General features: G+C 42.7%; 1 protein-coding gene across 2 annotated transcripts; it reads left to right on the top strand.

The window, feature by feature from the left end:
* Positions 1–3,033: 3,033 nt before the first annotated feature.
* PPM1G (protein phosphatase, Mg2+/Mn2+ dependent 1G) lies at positions 3,034–23,578 on the top strand. Of its 2 annotated transcripts, XM_047744806.1 has the most exons (10): positions 3,037–3,372; positions 17,681–17,750; positions 18,242–18,327; positions 18,652–18,784; positions 19,902–20,317; positions 21,029–21,163; positions 21,504–21,738; positions 22,125–22,254; positions 22,557–22,659; positions 22,970–23,578. In XM_047744806.1, the coding sequence occupies exons 1-10, from the start codon at positions 3,253–3,255 to the stop codon at positions 23,174–23,176; spliced, it is 1,635 nt and encodes a 544-aa protein (XP_047600762.1). In that variant the 5' UTR covers positions 3,037–3,252; the 3' UTR covers positions 23,177–23,578. The 2 variants fall into 2 exon arrangements, with proteins under 2 accessions (XP_047600763.1, XP_047600762.1); XM_047744807.1 differs by lacking the exon at positions 22,970–23,578 and having other exon boundaries at positions 3,034–3,372; positions 22,522–22,597.
* Positions 23,579–23,776: the final 198 nt, after the last annotated feature.

The following is a 23,776-nucleotide window of genomic DNA, read 5'->3' as shown; positions in this document are numbered from 1 at the left end:
TTGTGCTCTCCTTCTCGCTCTCTCTCTCTCTCTCTGCCAAATAAATAAAATTTAAAAAAAAATGGCTAGTATTTGTTAGTTTATCTTCAGTGCTTGACCAGTTTGGGAGCTAAGAAAATACAAGCAATCTCTTGATTTCTTTAACTAAAGCAAAGGTGATACTGGGCTTTAGATTTGTATGTGTAGCAATTGCCAAATGCTTAGTTATTTTTTATGTACAACTAACCAGTCATTTATCTCTTGTTTTTTTAATAAACTTGGTATATATCTTAAAGATTTTATTTATTTAGAGATTTCTGGGGGTAGGCAGGCCTGCATGAGCAGGGAGAGGGGTTAAGGGAGAGAGAGAATCTCAAACAAACTCCCGGGTGAGCAAGCGACCCCACTCTAGGCTAGATCTCACGACCCTGAAATCATGACCTGAGATCATGTCCTGAGCCAAAGTCAACAGACACTTAACCACTTAACCGACTGAGCCACCCAGGTACCCCAGCTTGCTATATATTTTAGAGACCTTTCTATCATTGGGCCAGTCCCTAAAGTACATGTTTAGGAGCTTCTTCTGTGACTATGTTTGATTAGTCACATTTTTGAAGCTCATAGCTTAAAGACTCAGGAAAATCAATCTACTAATATAATGTTTTGGGTTTAGTTAAAAAAAATTTTTTTTTGCTCCCTATCAAAGCATGAAATCTGTGTGTCCTTGGAAGCATATTTTAGTGGTTTTGGGGAGAATGGGGATGGCTAAGGAGAGGATAATCTTAATAATCTTTGTCTCTTTTCCCATGTCTTTCTCTGAGCCCCCTTAAAATCTCCACCTCCCCTCTCTGAGACACTGCCACCTTCCCAGAACCTTGCTTTTTTTTTTTTTTTTTTTTGTTTTATTTATTTAACAAAGAGAGAGCACACTTGAGAGAGCTCACATAGGGGGAGCGGCAGAGAGAGAAGCAGACTTCTTGCTAGCAAGGAGCCAGACAGATGCTTAACCAACTGAGCTACCCAGGCGTTCCAACCTTGCTTTTTCCTGAGTCGTATTTTTTTCTGCTTTTTTCCTTGTTTGTTATTCATTTTGTTTCAGATCCTCTATTTTTTGTAAAAATAATTCCAAATAATTTAATGTCACGTGTATCCCATATTTATCATGTGTATGTGGATACTTAAATGGTAGTACATCATTGAATTCAGCATTTATGCAAACTCAGCACTTTGTATTAGTTCCTCTTATCCTTAAAGCAATTGGAAAAAGTAAATATTGTATGTCTGTTTTCCATGAGGAACTGAGCCTGAGAGAGAATAACTTGTGAAAGACCACATAGATTAATATATGCCAAAACACGTGTGTTTTTTCACAATGTCACATTCCATAGTTAGGGAGGGAAAAAGAGGCTGAGTCATTTCATGCCTGTTATCCTGCCCTGTCCAGAGATCTCATCTATGTTCATTAGGACCTATAGGCCTAACTAACATCTTCTACCCTCAGCCTAACTTCAGTGGGTTCAGTGTTTAGATATCTAATTGTCACCTTTAACGGAACCCACCATTTTCTCCCCAAACTAGCAAATACACACCAACCCACGCCACACCATTTTTTGTTAATGGCTCCACGAATTTTTGTCATTCAGGGTCAAAACTTTGGTATTATTCATTCAAGGGAGATATTGAGCACATACAGATTGTGCTAGGGATGCTGGGGTATACAGTAAGTTTGATAGAGTTTTTGCTTTTGTATAGGCTTTAGGAAAGACTAACAAATGGGGAACCTACCCAAACTAGATTATGGATATTAGAGAAGACTTCTTGGAGGATGACAAAGGTGGGTGGGTATGGAAGTGTGTTTGATAGGCAAAGGCATAGGAGAAACATGGTTTTGGAGGAATCCAAGGATGTATTGCTGAATACACTGATTTGTAGTGGGAATGGAAAGTGGGAGAGATATGTTAGAATTAGTTCAAGCATGAAGGGTCTGGTAAACTATGTTAAAGAATTTGGACTATCTGTATAGCAGGAGGAAGTATAATTAGTTTTGAATTTTAAGAGAGTCAATCTGCTCATAGTTTGGAGGATTTCTCCTTGTTCTTCCATTCCCTGAATCCAATCTGTTACTAAATCCCGTTCGTTTCTTATTGTCTCATTTGTTTATCTCTATTCCCACTGCCACCACCTCAGTTCCAGCCCTTCCCATCTCATGCTTCGATTAAGAGCCTTTTAACCAGTTAGTCTCCACTTTGTTCCTCCAATCTACACTGCACACAAAGACTAGACCAACAGTCCCAAAAAGCTATGCAAGGATAACGGTGAAGTCCAAGTCACCCATCTTGGCGCTTATGACCTTCTCTACCCTATCTATCGAATATTAAAATCGCTTTCCAACGAGGCCAGCCAGCTTCCTCCAAAATCCTGCTAAATGCAGTTGACATTCGTTTCTCACCCCTGCAACCTTGTAACATTATTCTCTTCTCCGAGGCATAAAGCACTTCTGGGGCAACCAGAGGACGTCCAGCAACAGCTCGTCTTCCTCTCCTTTGATTTCTTCTCACCCAGCAGAGACTGTGCCAAATATTTTTGTATTGTATTAACTCGAATGATGCTACAGATTGAGGTTTTCATTTCCTTTAGTCAGAAAAAGACTCTCTCCTAAGACCAGGCCAGGCACTTCATGCGCTCGGAACAAATACTAGTTAACTTTAATAGAGCCGAATTGGGCGGGTTTGCGGAGCCTGAGCGCGCGGTGGGGAGAGGGGACTGATGCACTGCAGGATGGATCAGGAGGGCTGGGTGGCACACAAAAGAGCTACTCAAACACCGAGAGGCCGGAGTACGGGGGCGAAGGCAGGGCGGGGTAGCGAGGGACAGCTGGTGGACAGCTACATATGGCAAGCCACTCGCCGGGCTGCGGGAGACAAGCCGCGGCCGTTGGTGGGCGTGATCGCGCCAGTCTCGCGGGAGCGGCGGTTGGGCGGGCCGTTGTCCCCGCGGGCGGGGCGAGTTGCTAAGGAAATGACTACCCGCAGCGCCGCGCCGTGCCGCGCCGCGCCGGCCGGGCGGGGTCTGGAGCAGCGCCGTTTCCGCTTCCGCTCCCTCTCTGCTCCCGTCCCGTTACCGCCTCCTCGCTGGCCTCGCGCCTTTCACCGGCACCTTGTGTCGGCCGTGCAGCCGGGCCCGCTCCTGCCACGCGCGCGCCCCCGGGGCTCCGGCTCCGGCACGGGTCGCGCCCCGGTCGCCTGCCCCTGAGGTCGCCGGCCAGCTGCCGCCATGGGTGCCTACCTCTCCCAGCCCAACACGGTGAAGTGCTCCGGGGACGGGGTCGGCGCCTCGCGCCTGCCGCTGCCCTACGGCTTCTCCGCCATGCAAGGCTGGCGCGTCTCCATGGAGGTGAGGCGGGAGAGGCCCAGAGGCGGGCCGCTGCAGGGCGGGAACCTGACGGAGGAGGGGAGCGGGGGTGGGGGGGATGGGGTCATCCCCCGGGAAGGGTCCGTATCAGAAGCCTGCAGCTGCAGCTGCGGCGGCAGTTTGACCGGCGGCAGCGAGAGTGGGCCCGGGCCCGAGAGGGAACTACCGGTGCTTGGGAACCGTGTCTCGGTGGCCGGCTTGGCGGCGAGAGTTCGGCCATGTGGGGAGAGGCACCTTCCGCCCACTGACCGCCCTCTCCCCGTGCCTTCGCGCCATCCTCTCTTGCCAACCCAGCCCTCCAGGCTCATAAACGGTGTGAGGTGTAGTGTGGGAGTGAAGATGAAAAGAGGGACTGTTTATTCATTTAGTTTTGCGAGGATGAGGAGAATAGACGGGCATGACTACTTTTTTTTTTTTTCTCCTTCCTTAAATGTGTGCTGTGAGAGGCCTCTTTGGACGAGGAGTTTGACAGTGAAAGAAACCTGGGCGAGCAGTCTGTTTCAAATTCTTAAACACCTAGTTGCTTGGCTCTGGTCACCGAATGTTAATTTCAGAGGCTTGACCTGACCTCCGGGAATTGTCAGTGGTTTGTATTCTCATCAGGGCCTTTTACGACCTTTGGAAAACTTCAGTAGTGTCGATCGGTATCACTCCTTTTTTTATTATGCTTGGTATTTTTTCCTCGGAATTTTTCTAAGACTTAATTCGCAATTGTCATTTGCCTGTGCTTGTTGGGGTTTATAGTTTCCTTGATTTGCAATCATTCCATCATAACCTACAAAGTACTGATTTTTTTTCTTTTCTAGAAAACTTCTTCTGGATAAAAGGAAAAGGGAAAATTTCTGGATAGAAAGAAGTAGAATTGGGCAAAATGGATGTGAAATTACAAGGGAGAATAGGGGAAACCATGCAGGGAGAAAGGGAGAAAGACGTGTGTAAGACATGTCTTTGTGAAGAGTGTTGGGAGATCTAAGCAGAAGGGCCAGGGAAATGCTCTTAATTATTTCTGGGATTAAGGGTTGATTACTTAACTAGGTGGGCTTCAGGTAACAGCCTAATACTACTGTCTCCCTGGGGAATTTCTTCAAATCCCTCACTCCTCCCTGTGGTTAGCTCTGGAATGGCAGTATAAACTTAAATTGTTCTCAGATTCAAATTTTATACCCACGGATGACTTTAAACTGTTCTGTCATTAGGTATAGCATTTCAAGAATGAGGGGAATCCTATAGTTCATCTCATCTAGTTTGGCTCCCTCATTTTATAGCGGGGAAATTGAGGCCCAGAAAGGTTAGGACACTTGTGCCTTGGTGGAAAGAATCTGTGGGATGAAGTTGTTCGAGACAGTTGCTGAACACTGTTATCATAGTGTGTGAACATGAAGTATAGCATTCATATTTCAGTGGGGTGCTCAGTATTGAGCTTACTGGGTGCTTGGTAAATGTAATTGAGTGTTGGAAATATCTGGATTGAGCTTCGAAAGAAAAACCTTAATAAAGGGCTGGGCTTTGGGTTAGTTGCTAGTTTGGAGATTCCATTTCTATGGCATTTTCTGTTAATATTGTAAGATTTGAGGTGACTCATCTCACAGTAAGGCTTATCCTTCAGGTTTCTCATTCCTTATTTTCTAGTTTCTTCTCTGCTGTGGTTTTTCTAGGGTTTTTGTTTGTTTTATTTTGTTTTGTTTTTTGGTACTTTTCTAGTTTTCTTTAGTGAGTTGTTTGGATATTTAGTTTTCCAAGTTGTTTGCCTGGTGATTCTGTTCTGTTTGCTTCTCTGTGGGGTATTTACCTTTATTTTTGGTTTCTCCTTTGGTAATTAGAAAATGACATTTTCTTCCCCCCCCCCCCCCCCATCAGCAGCTGTTTGGCTTATAGAAATCTTGTTAGAATATTTCTTAGATCCTAATCTTCCTCCTGAGAGGTAACCAGTTTGGGTTTTAAAATCTTCCTGTTAATGTTATTTCTCAATTTACTTTTGTTTGAATGGTTATTTTTAATCAAATCCTCTTGAAGTCCTGCTTGGGATCCTTTTCTGTTGCATCAGTACTTTTCCTTCTGGCTTTGCTTCCTTTCTCTACAAACTATAACATACTTTCCTTGCTATGGCAAGACCATAACTATGACTTGTAGGCTCTTGAGTGAATCTTACCTTTTAAGAAAGTGTACACACCTGTTCCTCTTAATCTTTAGGACTCAATCCCACCTATTTATTAAGTCTGTTGACCTTATTTGCTTGGTCCTAATGATTCCTTTGAGGTAAGTTTGTGCCAAAAGACATTACAGAGGTTGCTAAAATCCTAATTGTTGCATAGATTCAGCCTTAGTACTATTTTACCCCTTCTCTTGAGGCAAGGATGGCAACTATCAATAGCGGGCATTTTATACTTTCTGCCTCTCCAGCCCCTCTTGCTGTGGAACCAGGGTGTTTTGAGGAGGGGTAAACAAAATACCACAGTTGATGTTCCCTTCCCTTCTTCCTTCTCCATGGTTTGGAGGGACCCTCAAGCTGGTTGAGGTATGTATTTTGTGGGTTAACAGGTAGGTTGTGGAAGGGTGCCTGAGAAATATATATGGAAAGGCTCTGAGTTTTTGGTGGCTAATGAGAAGTCCAACCTGAAAATGGTTTTAGTTGATGTAGTCTTTTTTTTTTTTTAAAGATTTTATTTATTTATTTGACAGAGAGAGATCACAAGTAGGCAGAGAGGCAGGCAGAGAGAGAGAGAGGGAAGCAGGCTCCCCGCTGAGCAGAGAGCCTGATGTGGGACTCGATCCCAGGACCCTGAGATCATGACCTGAGCCGAAGGCAGCGGCTTAACCCACTGAGCCACCCAGGCGCCCTAGTTGATATAGTCTTAAAGGGACATGGGTACTTTTAGTTTTGGGTTATGAGGTTCTCTGGAAGTGATAAAACTTTCTTTGAGGAGTTAGTTTTTTTGTTTTTGTTTTTGTTTTTAATTCTGCGAATTATATTTGCCTTTAAAAGGCAGTATCAATACCAAGAGTATACTTTTGAGTAGGCTAGCTGTTTACTGCCATAAAGAAGCTGGCTCATTACTGGTCATAAAGGGTCATCTAGAATTGAATGTAGATAATGTTAGGCAGAACATTCTTGAGAGACCTACATGACAGTTTTAGTCATTATGTTAACGGAGCAGAATATAAAATGGGATATACTACAAGCATTGTGTGGGGTTCCCCTTAAAAGAGGATATCTGAAGGCTGAAGAGCATTTTTTGTCTGATCCTCAGATTAATGCCTCATCTCTATGTCTTAAAGCACTTTTTACTTACTGAACCAGATCAGAATTCCTTTGTCCAGGATGCAGTTAAGCAACTTCTATAAAAGGGCATTCTTTTAATTTGATTAGCATGCAGTACCTATTCACAATTCAGAGATAGTATGAAATGATATGAAATGTATATCCATGAATATGGAGAAATTGTTTTCTATTTTACTATTCCTTTATAAGTTCTTACACAAATGGAAGTTAAAATCAGAATTTATTCCCTAAGATTTCAAGAATATTTTACATAAATTATTTCTATTGCCCAATCCTATAGCAGATGTTGCTACTGCTTCTCCATCCTGACCCTCTGTTGGGTTATATCATCTTGGAATTGTACTTTGAGAGGTAAGGTAAGGAACTGTACTTTGAATTTGAGTATAAAAGTTTCACAGATCTGATCAGTAGTTCTTGCCATAGTAAGCTGTAATTAATTAATTTATTTATTTATTTATTTATTTTTAAAGAGAGAGATCACAAGTAGGCAGAGAAGCGGGTGGGGGGGGGGGGAAGCAGGCTCCCTGATGTGCAGAGAGCCTGATGTGGGGCTCGATCCCAGGACCCTGAGATCATGACCTGAGCCGAAGGCAGAGGCTTAACCCACTGAGCCATCCAGGCGCCCCTGTAAGCTGTTTTTAAATTATGCTGTCTGAAAGCATAAATCTTTAGAACTTATCTCAAAGCATCGCTAATATATAATGACGTGCTTTAAACTGAGTACTGATTCCAGAGGAGTTGTTTTCTGTTTCCCTTTAGATTCTGTCCAGAGATGGAATCTATCAACTTTTAATCGCATATAGTACTTAAAAATGTCTATACAGATTTCTTATAAACAATTTTGAGATATAGTTCATATACCATATCCATTTAAAGCATACATTTTAGTGGCTAATATATTCAGAGTTGTACAGCCATCACCACTATCAATTTTAGAACTGTTTTATCACTGAAGAAGAAAACCTATAACCATTACCAGTCACTCTCTACCTCCCCTCCTCCAACCCCTTGCAACCACCAATTTATATTATATCTGTATGGATTTACCTATCTTTAACATTTCATAAAAATGGAATTATAAAAGTGTCACCTTTTATGTCTTTATATATATATTTTTTTAAGATTTTATTTGAGAGAGAGCATGACAGGGAAGGAGGGTAGAGGGAGAAGGAGAAGCACATTTCCTGCTGAGCAGGGACCCCCACCCCGACATTGGTTTCGATCCCAGGACCCCGAAATCATGACATATGCTAAAGGCAGGGCTTAACTAACTGAGCCACCCAGGCGCCCCTCTAAACAGTATTTCTAAGAGTCACTCATGTTGTACCATGAATTCTTTTAGATGGCCGAATAGTATTCCATTTTATGGCTATTTTGTTTATCCATTCATCAGTTAATGGATATTTAGATTTCCACATTTTGGCCATGATGAATAATGATGCTAAGAACATACATTTATAAATTTTTATGTGGAAATAAGTTTTTATTTCTCTTGAATATGTTGTAGGAGTGGAATTGCTGGGTCATATAGTAACTCCATGTTTAACATTTTGAGGAGCTACCTGTTTTCCAAAGTGGTCTCACCATTTTGCATTCTTACCAGCAATATATGAGGGTGTCAGTTTCTCTACAGCCTCCCCTTTTTATTATAGCCATTTTAGTGGGTGTGAAATGGTAGCTCACTGTATTTTTGTTTTTGTTTTTGTTTTTTTTAATTTTATTTTTTTATTTATTTGTCAGAGAGAGAGAGAGAGAGAAAGCACAAGCAGGCAGAGTGGCAGGCAAAGGCAGAGAGAGAAGCAGGCTCCTTGCTCACTGTGGTTTTGATTGTATTTCCCTGGTAGCTTATGTTTGACCATCTTTTCTTGTGTTAATTGCCACTTACAGATCTTTGAAGAAATGTCTGTTTGGATCTTTTGTCTGTTTGTATTGGGTGGCCCCCCCCTTTATTTTTTTGTCTTTTTATTGAGATGTAAGGATTCTTTATATATTTTGGATAAAAGTCCTTTATCAGATAAGATTTACAAATATTTTCACCTATTCTGTGGGGTGCCTTTTTGCTTTCTTGTCCTTTGAAGCACAAAGATTTTGAATTTTGTTGAAGTCCAGTTTCTCTATTAAGAGTTTTATAGTGGGACGCCTGGGTGGCTCAGTCGGTTAACTGCTGCCTTCAGCTTAGGTCATGATCCCAGGATCCTGGGATCGAGTCCCATGTGGGGTTCCTTGCTCAGCAGGGAGCCTGCTTCTCTCTCTGCCTCTGCCTGCTTGTGCTTTCTCTCTCTCTCTCTCTGACAAATAAATAAATACATAAAATCTTTAAAAAAAAAAAGAGTTTTATAGTTTTAGCTCTCATAGCCATTGTGGGTTAATTTTTGTGAATGGTGTAAGAAAGAGATCCAATTTCATACTTTGACACGTGGATATCTACTTGTCCCAAAACCATTTGTTAAAAAGCCTATTCTCCACCACCCCACCCCCCGCACTGAATTATCTTGGCATCATTGTTAAGATCATTTGACTATAAATAATGAGGGTTTATTTCTGGACTCCTTCCATTTCCATTGATCTGTGTACTTACTGCTCTGCCAGTACCACACTGTCTTGGTTACCATTAGCTTTGTGGTAAGTTTTGAAATTAGGAAGTGCGAGTTTTCCAGCTTTGTTCTTTTTCTTATTTCTCCTTCTCTGGGTCCCTTGCATTTTCATATGAATTTAAGATCAGCTTGTCAATTTCTGTGCAAAAGGCACTTGGAATTTTGATAGGGATTGTGCTGAATCTAGATCTAGTTGAGTGTTGCTATCTTTAACAATACTAAGTCTGTAGTTTTCTTGTGATGTCTGTGGTTTAAGTATCAGGATAATATTGGCCTCAGAATCAGTTGGGAAGTGTTGCTTCCTCTTCTATACATTGGAAGAGTTTGAAAAATTGGTATTATTCTCTTAAAAATGCTTGGTAAAACTTACCATTGAAGCCATCTGAGACTGGTCTTTTCTTTATGGGAGTTTGTATGTATATGTATGTTTTAATTATTTTATGTTAAGTTGTGGTAAAATACACATAACATAAAATCTTCCATCTTCACCATTTTGAAATGTATAGTTCAGTGCATTCATACTGTTGGGCGACCAATTGCCAGAACTATTTTCATCTTGTAAAATTGAAACCCTATACCAGTTAAACAGCTCTCCATTCTGCCTGCCCTCTGCCCCTACCACCTGGCAACCATTCTACTTCCTATTTCTATGAATTTGACTACTCAAGGTAACTCCTAGAAAGACACATTTGTCATTTTGTGACTGGCTTCTTTCACTTAGCATAATATTCTCAAGGTTCATCCATGTTATAGCATGTGTCAGAATTTCCTTCCTTTTTAAGGCTGAATAGTATAGTATCCATTGTATGAATATACCACACTTTGTTTACTTATTCATCTGTTGATGGACTCTTAGGTTGTTTCTTCCTTTTGTGTATTGTGGATAAAGTTGCTGTGAACATGGGTATAAAAATATATCTTCAAGACCCTGCTGCTAAGTCCGAGACTGAGGTGTCTGCTGAGGGCCCACTTTCTGGTTCATAGATGTCTGCCTTCTAGTTCTATTTTCAAGACAAGGGAGCTATTTGGAGTCGCTTTTATAAGGGCACAATCTCATTCATGACCTAATTACTTCCCAAACACCCACCTCCAAATAGTGTCATGTTGGAGATTACATTTCAACATATGAATTTTGGGAGACACAAAATATTCTATAGCATTGAGGTAATACATGCATGTAATTTTAAAAGTCAGATAGTAATACATGACTTTTTAAAATAAGAAATGTAGTTCCTTTCCCAACCACCTTCAAACTTTTTGTCTTGGTTTATAAAGATTTAGATAAGTTTATGTATATAAATGTAAATGGTTGGTCATCCAGTAACACAGGAACATTTGTGGATGTATTTATAATCTTAGGAGATTGACATCAGGCAGGATAACCAGGATTTTATTAATATAGATCCATTGGTTGCCTAGAAGATCAGAAGGTTCTGTATGATATGTGATTTTAAGTAAGGCAAGGCCTAGGGTCCCTGACTCAGGTGACCTATGTGTTCTGAGTCATCTCCTTCAGACTATATCAGCTGTTAGTGTGTTACGATACATCTCTATGTTTAGGATAGGAAATGAGAGAGGAGGCATCTGTAAGGTATTTGTCCTGAGGCAGCTGGAAACTCACCATCATAAACAAACATGGAGTCCTACTATATTGCAGAACATAGTTTTAGGCCCCAAAGCTGTAAAGAAATTTTTTCTGGTTTACGATATAGTTTTGGACCTAAGACTCTTTTTCCCTCATGGAATGCTGGATAGCAATACAAGACAGTATATGCTGAGTAACCACATTATTGGTAGAGACAGTAAATATTAAAAGAGTTTGGAGAGAGGAATGATCATAGAGTATTGGTGTGATTGAGAAAGAATTCCTTTTTTTTTTTTTTAAAGATTTTATTTATTTATTTGACAGAGATCACAAGTAGGCAGAGAGGCAGGCAGAGTGGGCAGGGATGCAGGCTCCTTGCTGAGCAGAGAGCCAGATGCGGGGCTCCATCCCAGGACCCTGAGATCATGACTTGAGCTGATGGCAGAGGCTTTAACCCACTGAGCCACCCAGGCACACTGAGAAGGAATTCTTGGAGATGGTGAGATTAACTGGACCTTAAGGAGAGAGTATAATGGGGACAAAAGGAGAGGAGGAAAGAGGAAGGAGAAGAATGAGAACGAGAAGGATATCGGAGGGAGGGATAGGAGTAAGGACTCTTGAGGCTTGCTTTCTACTTTGCTGGGGTGTCGTAGTCAGTGTTGAGTGGAGTAGTTTCTTTTGGGGAATGGTATGAAAATTAAGAGATTCGTTTATAGAGATGGGTAGGAATGATGATTGAGTGCCTTAAATTGCCTGTAAGTTGTGTGGAATTAATCTTATATCCAGTAGACTTCACTGAAGTTTTTAGCAATAAAGTGTTGTATTGGGAAGGATAATCTGGCATCTGAATGTATGTAGTCTGGATTACAGGGGCAGAGAGTAGAAACAGGAAGGAGATAAAATGCTAGTAAGAGTAAAGTAATCCAGGAACAAAGTTATAAAGGAAAAGTTAGTAGGACTTGGTGATTGGATGGTAGAAGAGAACCAGAAAGTAAAGGTGAACTGATATTAAGTGTTGCCTGGGAAAGTTAAGATTCCATGATTAGAAATAAGACCTACAGGGGAAGTTCTGATTTTTTTGAAGACTGCTGAGTTTCTGTTTACATATGTTAAGTTTGAAATGAAGGGACATCCTGTAGAAACAGGCAACTGGAACTTCACAGAGCCCAAGAGAACTTTCAAGAAAGCTGACATGGTTTTCACTGTTTAATTATGTACAGTATTTGGTAAAAAATGAAGCCTGCAAAATGGCTATTTGGGTTGCTATTACGGTTATTGCCTGCTCTGTGAAGTAGGAAAAGGAAAAGATTTTGAGATTAGAAGTTTAAGAGGAAAATAAATCTAAAAAAAGAGGAGATGATTTTAACCAGTTTCCAATAAATGGTTTAATACAGGTTTTGTTGAATTAAAAGAAGAGGAGAAACAATGCTTTGGAGGCAGAAGTGAAGGAGAGGTTGGGTAAACCGGTAGAGAAATTTTGAGGTAGAATAGAGACAATGAGGTAGTTCTTGAAATATGACCTTGATCTAAGTAAGCAAGAGGTTAGCTCATCTGCTAAGAGTGAAAGAAGAGCATTGAGAGCTTGAACAATGGGGGAAAGGTTTGTGATTGACTGTAGTGAATATATTGAAACACCAATGCAGAACACGTGAAAAAAATGTTGAATGGGATTAGGGTGCACAATTAACATGGGTTCATGACATTTTATGACTAGCAATACTTAGTGGCTCTGATTCAGGGGCAAAGAAAGCAGTTGGTCGGGTTATACGAGGTTGGATGAGTTTTTCTCGATTACTAAGAGACAGTGTTGAAATACTTGGCTCTGGCTCAGAAAGGTCAAGAGAGAAAGAAAAGCAAGGGTAAAGGTAGGTAGGCTCTGAACAGAGATGCAAAGGGGGAAACTAAAGTGCTTAGAGAGGGTAGAACAGTTCCAAATGATAAAATAGATCGAGGGCCTTACCAGGAAGTGAAAGAAAAGGTAGTGTGAAGTAGTTCTAGGAACTGAGACCTCAAGATATAAGATGAATCTTTACAGTAGGCATTCCTCTTTGAGAATAAGAATAGGGAAGAAAAATGTGAGGTAGGTGCTGATACCAGAGCAGAATATACATTTGTTGAATTCCAGCTTACAAGGAGTTTTACATATTTTGCAACTATTGCATCACAATACTTCTGTGGTGATACGGGTAGGTATGGTAGCTATTCCTGTTCCATATTATAGGAGAGAAAATGGAGGCACACCAAGAGGTAGCTGGCCAGAAATCCTGCAGTATATCATAGCATGGCCACTTGAGGACAGTTCATAGGTTCATTTTGTCATCATTATCATTCAAACCAGAACAATATGGCATATTGTACAAAAAGTTATAAAGTAAATGCTCTGGTTTCTCTTCAAATCGTATAAATCTTTCGCCTTTTACAAAAAGTTATAAAGTAAAAAAAAAAATAGAAAATAATTATTATCCAATTCTTATTCTCCACCCAGACTTCTAGGATATATATACAGGTACTTTTAGTTTTTTCTCCTTTTATCACTTAATATATTGTGAACCCATTTCCAAGTGAACACATTCATTTCATTTTTTAAAATATTTTTTATTTTTTTAAAGATTTTATTTATTTGAGGGGCGCCTGGGTGGCTCAGTGGGTTAAAGCCGCTGCCTTCGGCTCGGGTCTTGATCCCAGGGTCTTGGGATGAGCCCCACGTCGGGCTCTCTGCTCAGCAGGGAGCCTGCTTCCCTTCCTCTCTCTCTCTGCCTGCCTCTCTGCCTACTTGTGATCTCTGTCTGTCAAATAAATAAATAAATCTTTAAAAAAAAAAAAGATTTTATTTATTTGAGAGAGGCAGGACGGGTGAGGGGAGCACGAGCAGGTGGAGGGGCAGAGGGAGAGGGAGAAACAGATTCCCCACAGAGCAAGGAGCCTCGATCCCAAGACCCTGAGATCATGACCTGAGCTGAAAGCAGACTTGTTTAACCAACTGAGCCACCCAGGCATCCCCTACGTACTCAATTTTATTTATTTTATTTTATTTATTTATTTGACAGATCACAAGTAGGCAGAGAGGCAGGCGGAGAGAGAGAGGAGGAGGAGGCAGGCTCCCCGCTGAGCAGAGAGCCCGATGCGAGGCTTGATCCCAGGACCCTGGGATCATGACCTGAGCCAAAGGCAGAGGCTTTAACCACTGAGCCACCCAGGCGTCCCCGTACTCAATTTTAATAGCTGCATTCTGTTGGAGGGATGTATCCCTTGTAATCTAATTTCTTCATGGAAATTAGGATGTTCATAATTGTTCTTTATTGTAAATAATGCTATAGTGATCTTTTTTTTTTTTTTTTAAAGATTTTATTTATTTATTTGACACAGAGAGAGGGAGAGACAGCGAGAGAGGGAACACAAGCAGGGAGAGTGGGAGAGGGAGAAAGCAGGCTTCCCACCGAGCAGGGAGCCCAATGTAGGGCTTCATCCCAGTCGTGACCTGAGCTGAAGGCAGACACCTAACTGAGCCACCCAGGCACCACTATAGTGATCATTCTTTTTTTTTTTTTTTTAAAGATTTTATTTATTTATCTGACAGAGATCACAAGTAGGCTGAGAGGCAGGGAGAGAGAGAGAGAGAGAGGTGGAAGCAGGCTCCCCACTGAGCAGAGAGCCCGATGTGGGGCTCCATCCCAGGACCCTGGGATCATGACCTGAGCCGAAGGCAGAGGCTTTAACCCACTGAGCCACCCAGGTGCCCCTATAGTGATCATTCTTATATGTATCCTTGTACCCTTTTCTTATTACTTCTATAAAATAAACTTTTGGAAGTCCAGTTACTAAATCAAAGGGCATGTGCATTTGAAATTTTGATATATTACCAAATCGTGTTCCAGGAAGGCTATACTAATTTATATTCTTGTTGGTTAGGATATGAGGATGTGTTTTTACTTCACTCTTATTACCCTTGGTTATTATTAATCTTCTTCATTATTCTAATTTGCACAAAAGCATATTTCCTTGTTTTTAATCATTTTTCTGTTTTTTCAAAAGTTCTTATGAAGCTAGATCTGCTTCACATCACATGCTTTTGTGAGAAACAGATGAGGAAGTCAAAAAAGATGATTTGAATAGAGGTGTGGGTTCAAAAGAAACAGTACAGTTCTGATTTAGAGTGGTACTGCAGGACAGAGAATGATTGTCCTGTTCCATTAGGAAGGAGTGGACAAGTAGACTGCTCTTCCCTCCCCTACAAAAAGTGGAATTAGTTGGGGGCGCCTGGTTGGCTCAGTGGGTTAAAGCCTCTGCCTTCGGCTCAGGTCATGATCCCAGGGTCCTGGGATCGAGCCCCGCATCGGGCTCTCTGCTCAGTGGGGAGCCTGCTTCCTCCTCTCTCTCTCTGCCTGCCTCTCAGCCTACTTGTGATCTCTGTCAGATAAATAAAATCTTTAAAAAGAAAAAAAAGTGGAATTAGTTGGACCAGTTTCTCAAATTCTGGTGATACATTGAGTCTTTTAAAAATACTTAATTTGCTTTTGAAGAAACTGAACATTCCTGTGGCTCATCTCGCTCCTATCTGTCTGCACCCTCTGGTTCCCACCACAGTTACCTGTTTTTCTTTAGTTTTCTGTGTATCCATGTAGTATTGCAGTATGTGAAGACAAATATCTATTCCTGCGCTCCCTCTTCTTACACAAAAGCAGCTTACTAAATATGTCATTCTGTACTTTGCTTTCCTTCTGCACTTTGCTTTCCTTATTTAACAAAATATCGTGGAGCTCTTCCATGGATTTTTTTTTTTTTTTTTAAATGAAAGCAATACTTGTGGAATTCCAGAATTCACTAAAACAATTTTAATTTAATTTTACTTAAACGAGTACAAACATAGAACTGGGCATACATTCCATGCCAACAAACCACACTACAAAATCGACAGAATTAAAGTCAACATTAATATGACACACTGTTTTGCTGATCATGACTTAGGTAGTGACTGCTGAGGTGCAGTTGCTTATGGCTTTAGCAAGCATGTACCACACTGTGTCCCATGCCGATTCAGTTCCCCTGCCCCTTTTCTGTAATCCCAACTCAGTCCTCTGTTCTGCCTTTCCTTTATTCCATAGCACTATCATGTTTCTATAGGAGTTACAGCATCATGCTATAGGATTTAACTATTTGTTGTGTTTATTGTATATATTCCTCGTGAGAATGTAACTTTCTTTATGAAGCGCAGGTCTTCATTTTATTCACTGATATATCCCAAACACTCAGAAGTGATCCTGGAACATAATGGGTACTCAAATATTTGGTGAAGGAATAACAAATGAATTCTTAGGCACATAAAGTCTGAGAACCACTGGTTTAGGATGCTGAGGCAAAAGATGGTCATAAAGGCAGGCCAAAAGGTGCTGAGAGGAGAGGTAGGTCCAGTAAAGTCTAACCCTGGCTTAGCAGGAAGGGAGGCCAGTGTGGCTGGTGGTGGAGTGGTTGGAAGAGGGAGAAAACCTTTTTGGTCTATAGTGCTCTCTAGGTCCTGGGGATGGGGCTCAGAGGTGATTGTTTACAACTTTATTAGATAGGCCATTGAGGGCCCTCTGTGGCAGCCCATTCGATTCTGGGACACTTTCTCCTAGAATCAATCAGCGGGAAATACAAAATAGTTATTTTTGCATTCTCTCGTTTACTACCTTAAAATACCCTTTATTTTCTAGATTTTGTATAATGAAAGCTTAGTCTTACTGCAGGGACAACAGAAGAACCATTGCACCAATTTCCTAAGTATTGATACAGCTAGAAAAGTTTAAATGCCTCAAAGAGGAAGGAGAACCATTAACTTACAGAAGGATCATCAGAGTAAATAGCTGATTATATTTTTTTTGTTTTTAGAAAGTACCTGAAAGGGAGGTAGGGTTGTGTTCCAAGATGGGGCAGAGTAAGCTACAGCACATTCTTGCCTAGGTTCAACATCTTAGGGCCTAGCCTGGAAGTTTGCCTGGGGTGGCGGAGTTTTTTTTGCAGACTTCTCTTCAAGTGTGCTAATGCCATCAGCGATGAATGATATCTTATTTCCAGCTGGGGGTAGGAGGTGGGAAGGCTAATTACATGAGGCATTGTAAATTCCAGTTAACTCCGAGTACTAAACACAGTGTAGCTTAATAACATTATTTGTTGGGAGGATTCTTTTGTAAATATATCCTCTGCCTATCCTGAAGGTAACTTACTGAGTTAAGCTTTGAGAGAAAAGAATGATTTGTTTAGATGGTGCTTTGGAGAAGTGGTGGTATAAGTGTATGTGTATATAGTTCTACAAATTTTAGTGCTTTCACTTAGGCATTTTAGGTTTCTCCTAGCAACTTGTCAGGTTGGTAATGCCCTCAGGTCTCTTTTTCCTATCTTCCCTAACATTTTCTTTCTTGAAGTTCTCTGATTCATAGAATGGGTCTAGAAGTGACTTTAAAGATCCTTTATTCTGGTTCTTCCCATAGTTGCCACAAATCCAAAAGGTCAGGTCTAGAGTTCCAACAGCCAAACATTCTGCCATCTGGACTGAGATCTCCTAGGCCGAGGCTGCTAGACTGCGGAGGTAGAGACCTGATTCATCTCTCTCCCTTCTACCCTCTCTGCTTCCTTTCCTCCCCTCCTTCCCTCCCTTGGCTCTTTTCCTTTCTCCTTTCCCTATACTTCTTTTCTTATTTTATCATCCCACTTTCCTTTCTTATTTCTAGGCCATGTAGGTCAGCCAGGGAAGGGTTAGTGAGATTAAGGCATGAAGGCGATCCTTACGACCTGAGGTGCACAAGGAAGAACATCCTTTGACCTTGAGAAATGCTAATTATGCTCTCTTTTTCCTAGGATGCTCACAACTGTATTCCTGAGTTGGACAGTGAGACAGCCATGTTTTCTGTCTATGATGGACATGGAGGTAACTTTAGCAGATCATATTGGTGACATTCTTGAACGGCAGTTCCAGACTTTTGGGGGAAGAACAGGTCCTTAGTAGTTCTTTTCCCTTCCAAGGTTCTGGTCCTCAGATACCATTTCCTTCCCATTGCTGTTTTTCTCTTTTCTGCCATTCTGTTTTCATAACAGGATATTGTATTAGTTTATAATCTGACCAGGCCTTGTTTTAACTCAGAAAGCCTCTTCCTGTATTAGAGTTTATTTTTTTTCCCACTGAGAACTAAGCATATAGATGGGAAAAGACAAAAGGTATATTAACATAGTCCTGAAGAGTTGATGGTGAAATCCATTTTCTGGCTCAGAACTTCCTAAACAGTTCTCTTTCAGATAGGTTTCAGTTGTATGAGATAGTCATTTCCTCAACCCTTGGGGTTCACTCCAGTATGGCATGTAAATACTATATGACTTTGTATGTGGGAAGCATTGCTCTGGGTGACCTTACCTTTCTTCTAGGGGAGGAAGTTGCCTTGTACTGTGCCAAATACCTTCCTGATATCATCAAAGATCAGAAGGCCTACAAAGAAGGCAAGCTACAAAAGGTCTGTCTTTTCGTAGTGCTCCTTATCTACTTCTGTAGGCTTGCCCTTGTTTTTCAGTCCTTGGTTTTTCCTTTCTTACTGTCAGCAAGCTGCTGCTTATTGCATTTCTTAAAGAATTCTATTCCCACTGGACCTTTTTAGAGCTGCTTCATTATTCTCAGGTCTCTGAACTGTTTTTTTATTGATATGTCAGTGTCTCCTTGTATGGTAGATCACGCTGTAATTGGCATGCCATCTTTGTACCCAGGCTGTATATAGGCAATTCATGTTGTACCCACTGTACTTTTTTCTACACTTGCCTCATACTATTTGATTTATATACAGGCATTAGAAGATGCCTTCTTGGCTATTGATGCCAAACTGACCACTGAGGAAGTTATTAAGGAGCTGGCACAGATTGCAGGGCGACCCACTGAGGATGAGGATGAAAAAGAAAAAGTAGCTGATGAAGATGATGGTGAGTTTGGCATCCCTTGTTTGAGAGGAAATCAAGTTTTAAAGTTGTTTTAATCAAGTTTAAAGAGTTTTAAAGAACTCTTCTTTAATATGTATTATTTATGTGTCATTTCTAAGAGAGGATGACTTCTTAGGGACTTGGGGAGTCCTCACATTAAAGAACCCTATGTTAGGGGCGCCTGGGTGGCTCAGTGGGTTAAGCCGCTGCCTTCGGCTCAGGTCATGATCGAGCCCCGCATCGGGCTCTCTGCTCAGCGGGGAGCCTGCTTCCTCCTCTCTCTCTGCCTGCCTCTCTGCCTACTTGTGATTTCTCTCTGTCAGATAAATAAATAAAAATCTTAAAAAAAAAAAAAAAAAGAAAGAACCCTATGTTCTATGCTCCATGAGGTTATGGAAGGAGAAGAATTAACCTTTGTACCTAGTGTCCATAATTGTAAGGATTTTTATGTACATTATTTTTTGCCATTGTGACGGGGTCTCTCTGGTTCCTGTTAATGTTTATGTGACCCTTTTTTTAAGACTTGGAACTATCATTAGCCTCAGCACCAGTCACTAAGCCTGGGCTGTAGGCCTAAAACTAGCGTTGTGGGCTTCTTGGCTCCTCAGCCATAATGAGGTTTCCAACTTATCAATCAAAAATGAGAGTACAGGGGCGCCTGGGTGGCTCAGTGGGTTAAGCCGCTGCCTTCGGCTCAGGTCATGATCTCAGGGTCCTGGGATCGAGTCCCGCATCGGGCTCTCTGCTCAGCGGGGAGCCTGCTTCCCTTCCTCTCTCTCTGCCTGCCTCTCTGCCTACTTGTGATCTCTGTCTGTCAAATAAATAAATAAAATCTTTAAAAAAAAAATGAGAGTACAGTAACTAGTACTACAGTAACTAGTATTCCTTTGACTAAGAATAGGGTGAGAGACAACAACCAAAGGAAGTCTATGCAGGCAGATATTACTTGAGAAGGAAGCAAGGGGGTGTTCTGAGACTTGATAGGAAACTTGATAGGATCCTTGAGTGGGCGGTGGTGGGGAAGTTGAAACTCAGCCTGCAAGGGTTGTGGAAGTGAGAAGGGGGGCTGATCCCATGAGGAGTCTGGGGTGGGGGTGCTGACTTAGCCTCTTCTCTGCAGTGGACAATGAGGAGGCTGCGCTGCTGCATGAAGAGGCCACCATGACTATTGAAGAGCTACTGACACGCTACGGGCAGAACTGTCACAAGGGTGCTCCCCACAGCAGACCTGGAGCTGGGACAGGCGAGGAGCCAGGGTCCCAGGGCCTCAACGGGGAGGCAGGACCTGAGGACCCATCTAGGGAAACTTCTTCAGAGGAGAATGGCCCCACAGCCAAGGCTCACACTGGCCTTTCCTCCAATTCAGAACGTGGGACTGAGGCAGGCCAAGGTGGCGAGCCTGGTACTCCCACTGGTGAGGCTGGGCCTTCCTGCTCTTCAGCCTCTGACAAGCTGCCTCGAGTTGCTAAGTCCAAGTTCTTTGAGGACAGTGAGGATGAGTCAGATGAGGCAGAGGAGGAAGAGGAAGACAGTGAGGTAAGGGCCTGTGGGAGCACACAGATGCTGAATCTGCAGAGAGGGCCTGTTTGGTTACCATGCATATCTGTTGTCTCTTTTCCTTCTCTATTTTTTAATTTTTAACTTTTTAAGTAATTTCTACATCCAACTTGGGGCTTGAGCTCACAACTCCAAGATCAAGAGTTGCATACTGTCCCTTAACTAAGCCAGTCAGATACCCCACCTTCTCCTATTTTTAGATCAGCCCCCAAGACCTACTACATTCCAAGGTTTTCTTGAATTCATTATTTCCACCAACATAGGAACCGTCAGCCTTCAAATCCTCTTCCTTTGTTGGTACTATAACAAATAGATCTAGTTCTAGCCTTTCAGAGTCTGTCTCAGAGAGAGAACAAGAAGGTGGTGGTGGTTAACTTTGGGTATTTGGGTATTTCCTTCTCTGGGCCACTTATTTTCTGGCTGCGTTGCCTGGAAAGTGCTTCTGGCTGAGAGCCCTGGCCTTTCGTAGGACTTCCTACTCATGACTGTTGAACCCAGCTCAGGATATTAGTTCTACCCATCTAGCTCTCTCCCCTCCCCTAAATTTTTCTATCATGATCATACAGTTGTATCTTTCAGTGCTTTCAGAATCTTTGTTCAATCAGAGCCTCTTGGTTCTGAGTATGAGTTGGGGGGAGGGGGGCAGGGGGTCATCTCAGTCTCAGCAGCCTGGGATCATCCCTCTGGCAGGAATGCAGTGAGGAAGAGGATGGCTACAGCAGCGAAGAGGCAGAGAATGAGGAAGATGAGGATGACACTGAGGAGGCTGAAGAGGACGAGGAAGAAGAGGAGATGATGGTGCCAGGCATGGAAGGCAAGGAGGAGGTGTGTAGGGAAGGGGAGCACCAAGTCTGTAAAAGCCAAGAGGCAGATGTCATTCCCTGATAGTGATTTCAGGACAGGGAATCTCCTTGCTGCCTTAGTACTAAAGTCCTGGTATGGGGGCATTTATGCTATAAGGGGAACTAGGTCTTTAGGGAACAGTTAGCTCAGAGTAGAAAGCATGCTCTAGTCTTTGGAAAGACTAAATCCATCCCTCTCCTGTTTGTTAGAGCTCTCTTGGTGGTCCCAGTGAGAGGAGAGAGCATAAGCAAATGATCAAGGGCACACCAATGAGGAGTTTGTGTCCAGAAGCTCCCCTCATGCTCCCTTTCTTCCTCTTAAGCCTGGCTCTGACAGCGGTACCACAGCGGTGGTGGCTCTGATACGAGGGAAGCAGTTGATTGTAGCCAATGCGGGAGACTCTCGTTGTGTGGTGTCCGAGGCCGGCAAAGCTTTGGACATGTCCTATGACCACAAACCGGAGGATGAAGTGGAGCTAGCACGCATCAAGAATGCTGGTGGCAAGGTCACCATGGATGGGCGAGTCAACGGGGGCCTCAACCTCTCCAGAGCCATTGGTAAGGGCCAGGAAAATGTGGGGAAGACTTTGGGGGTCTTATTCTCTTTCCAGACTCCCTGGTAGCAAACTTTAATCTTAAAAGGCCCTTGTACCTTTTTCTAAGTCCTTTGGTATCTATGACCTTTGTCTGTAAAATGTCTCCATGAGATAGGTATGGTAGCTGTCATTTTTGGATGATTTTAAAAAAACAGGTTAGTGACCTACCTTAGATATAGCAAACTGAAGATAGGGCTGAAACTAGAAAAACTGGAACTCAGTTTTCCATTTACTTAGATTATGGAACTTTGTAAAGAAGGGAAATGAATGGCAAGGCTTAACAGCCTTGAGCACAAGTCTTTGGGGAGTGCTTAAACTGCTCATCAACCAACCATTCCTTTACCTCAGGAGACCACTTCTACAAGAGAAATAAGAACTTGCCACCTGAGGAACAGATGATATCAGCCCTTCCTGACATCAAGGTCTTGACTCTCACTGACGACCACGAATTCATGGTCATTGCCTGTGATGGCATATGGTGAGCACCAGTAGAATGACCTAAAATTCCCTTTTTTATGCAGCATTACTTTTCTTGTAGGGCTCTGAGCTAGTTTGGCTTTTTCATCCCTCTAACAGCTGCATTCAGCACTTTTCTCAAACAGCCCTAGCATTAGAGCCTAGGCAGGCAGAAATCTTGGTGTCAAAACCCCCAAGACTAAGGCAGAGCAAAGGACTGTCCTCCGTAGGTATTTACATTGGTCCTGGGGGCTGTCACCTCTGTCTACATTCCTCTCTTTTGCCTTAGTGGGACTAAAGAAGAGTATATTGTTTTTGACCCAGGAATGTGATGAGCAGCCAGGAAGTTATAGACTTTATTCAATCAAAAATCAGCCAGCGTGATGAAAATGGGGAGCTTCGGTTATTGTCCTCCATAGTGGAAGAGGTGAGTGCCTGGGCAGAGGAGAGAGGGCATCTGGTTTGCATAGCCAAGGTTTTGTCTTGTGACCTGAGCTAAGACCAGAGCTGGGAAGTTACCACTAATGACAGATGCTGGTCTAGAAAGTTCCATTTTCCTTCATTTCCCTGACTTATCCTCATGCCTTATGCACTAGCAGGTGGCTTGTTTTGTGACGTCTGTTGCCTCTTCTCCTCCTGCCACCGTCTCAGCAGGGTCAGCCCTCTTCTGGGAGTTTAGGTTCCTAGGAAGGTGTTCAAACCCTGAAGCTGAGCTATCTGCATTGTCCCTTTTGTAGCTGCTGGATCAGTGCCTGGCACCAGACACTTCTGGGGACGGTACAGGGTGTGACAACATGACCTGCATCATCATTTGCTTCAAGCCCCGAAACACAGCAGAGCTTCAGCCAGAGAGTGGCAAGCGGAAACTGGAGGAGGTGCTCTCTTCTGAGGGGGCTGAAGAAAATGGCAACAGTGACAATAAGAAGAAGGCCAAGCGGGACTAATGGTTGTCCAGACCCCTGCCCACCTAGACTGTTTTTTGAGCCCTCTGGACCTGAGACTGAGTTTTGTCTTTTTCCTTTAGCCTTAGCAGTGGTTATGAGGTGTGCAGGGGAGCTGGGTGGCTTTACTCAGCCCATTCCAAAGAGGGCTCTCCCTCCACACAGCAGCCTGGGAGCCTCTGCTGTCTTCCCCAGCCGCCTCCTTGCTCCTTGGGGCTCATCACCGGTTCTGTGCCTGTGCTCTGTTGTGTTGGAGGGAAGACTGGCGGTTCTGGTTTTTACTCTGTGAACTTTATTTAAGGACATTCTTTTTTATTGGCGGCTCCATGGCCCCCAGCCGCTTGCACCCGCTCTCTGTTGTACACTTTCAATCAACACTTTTTCAGACTAAAGGCCAAAACCTAATTGTGCCAGTGGTGTCCTTTTTTCAATAATGCTCTCCTGCCCGGCCCACCGAGAACTCTCTGGCCCCACATTCGACCTCCTTGGTGGTATCTACCAAGCCCCTCAGCGCACTTGTGTGCCTGTGCGCGCGCGCGCGTGTGTGTGTGTGTGTGTGAGCGCGCGCGTGTGTGCGAGCCTGCCTCGCTCGCCAGACCTGTG

Source organism: Lutra lutra, chromosome 9, assembly GCF_902655055.1.
Source record: "Lutra lutra chromosome 9, mLutLut1.2, whole genome shotgun sequence".
NCBI lineage: Eukaryota > Metazoa > Chordata > Mammalia > Carnivora > Mustelidae > Lutra > Lutra lutra.
Note: the sequence above shows the minus strand (reverse complement) of the source record. Positions and strands in the feature narration are given on the sequence as shown.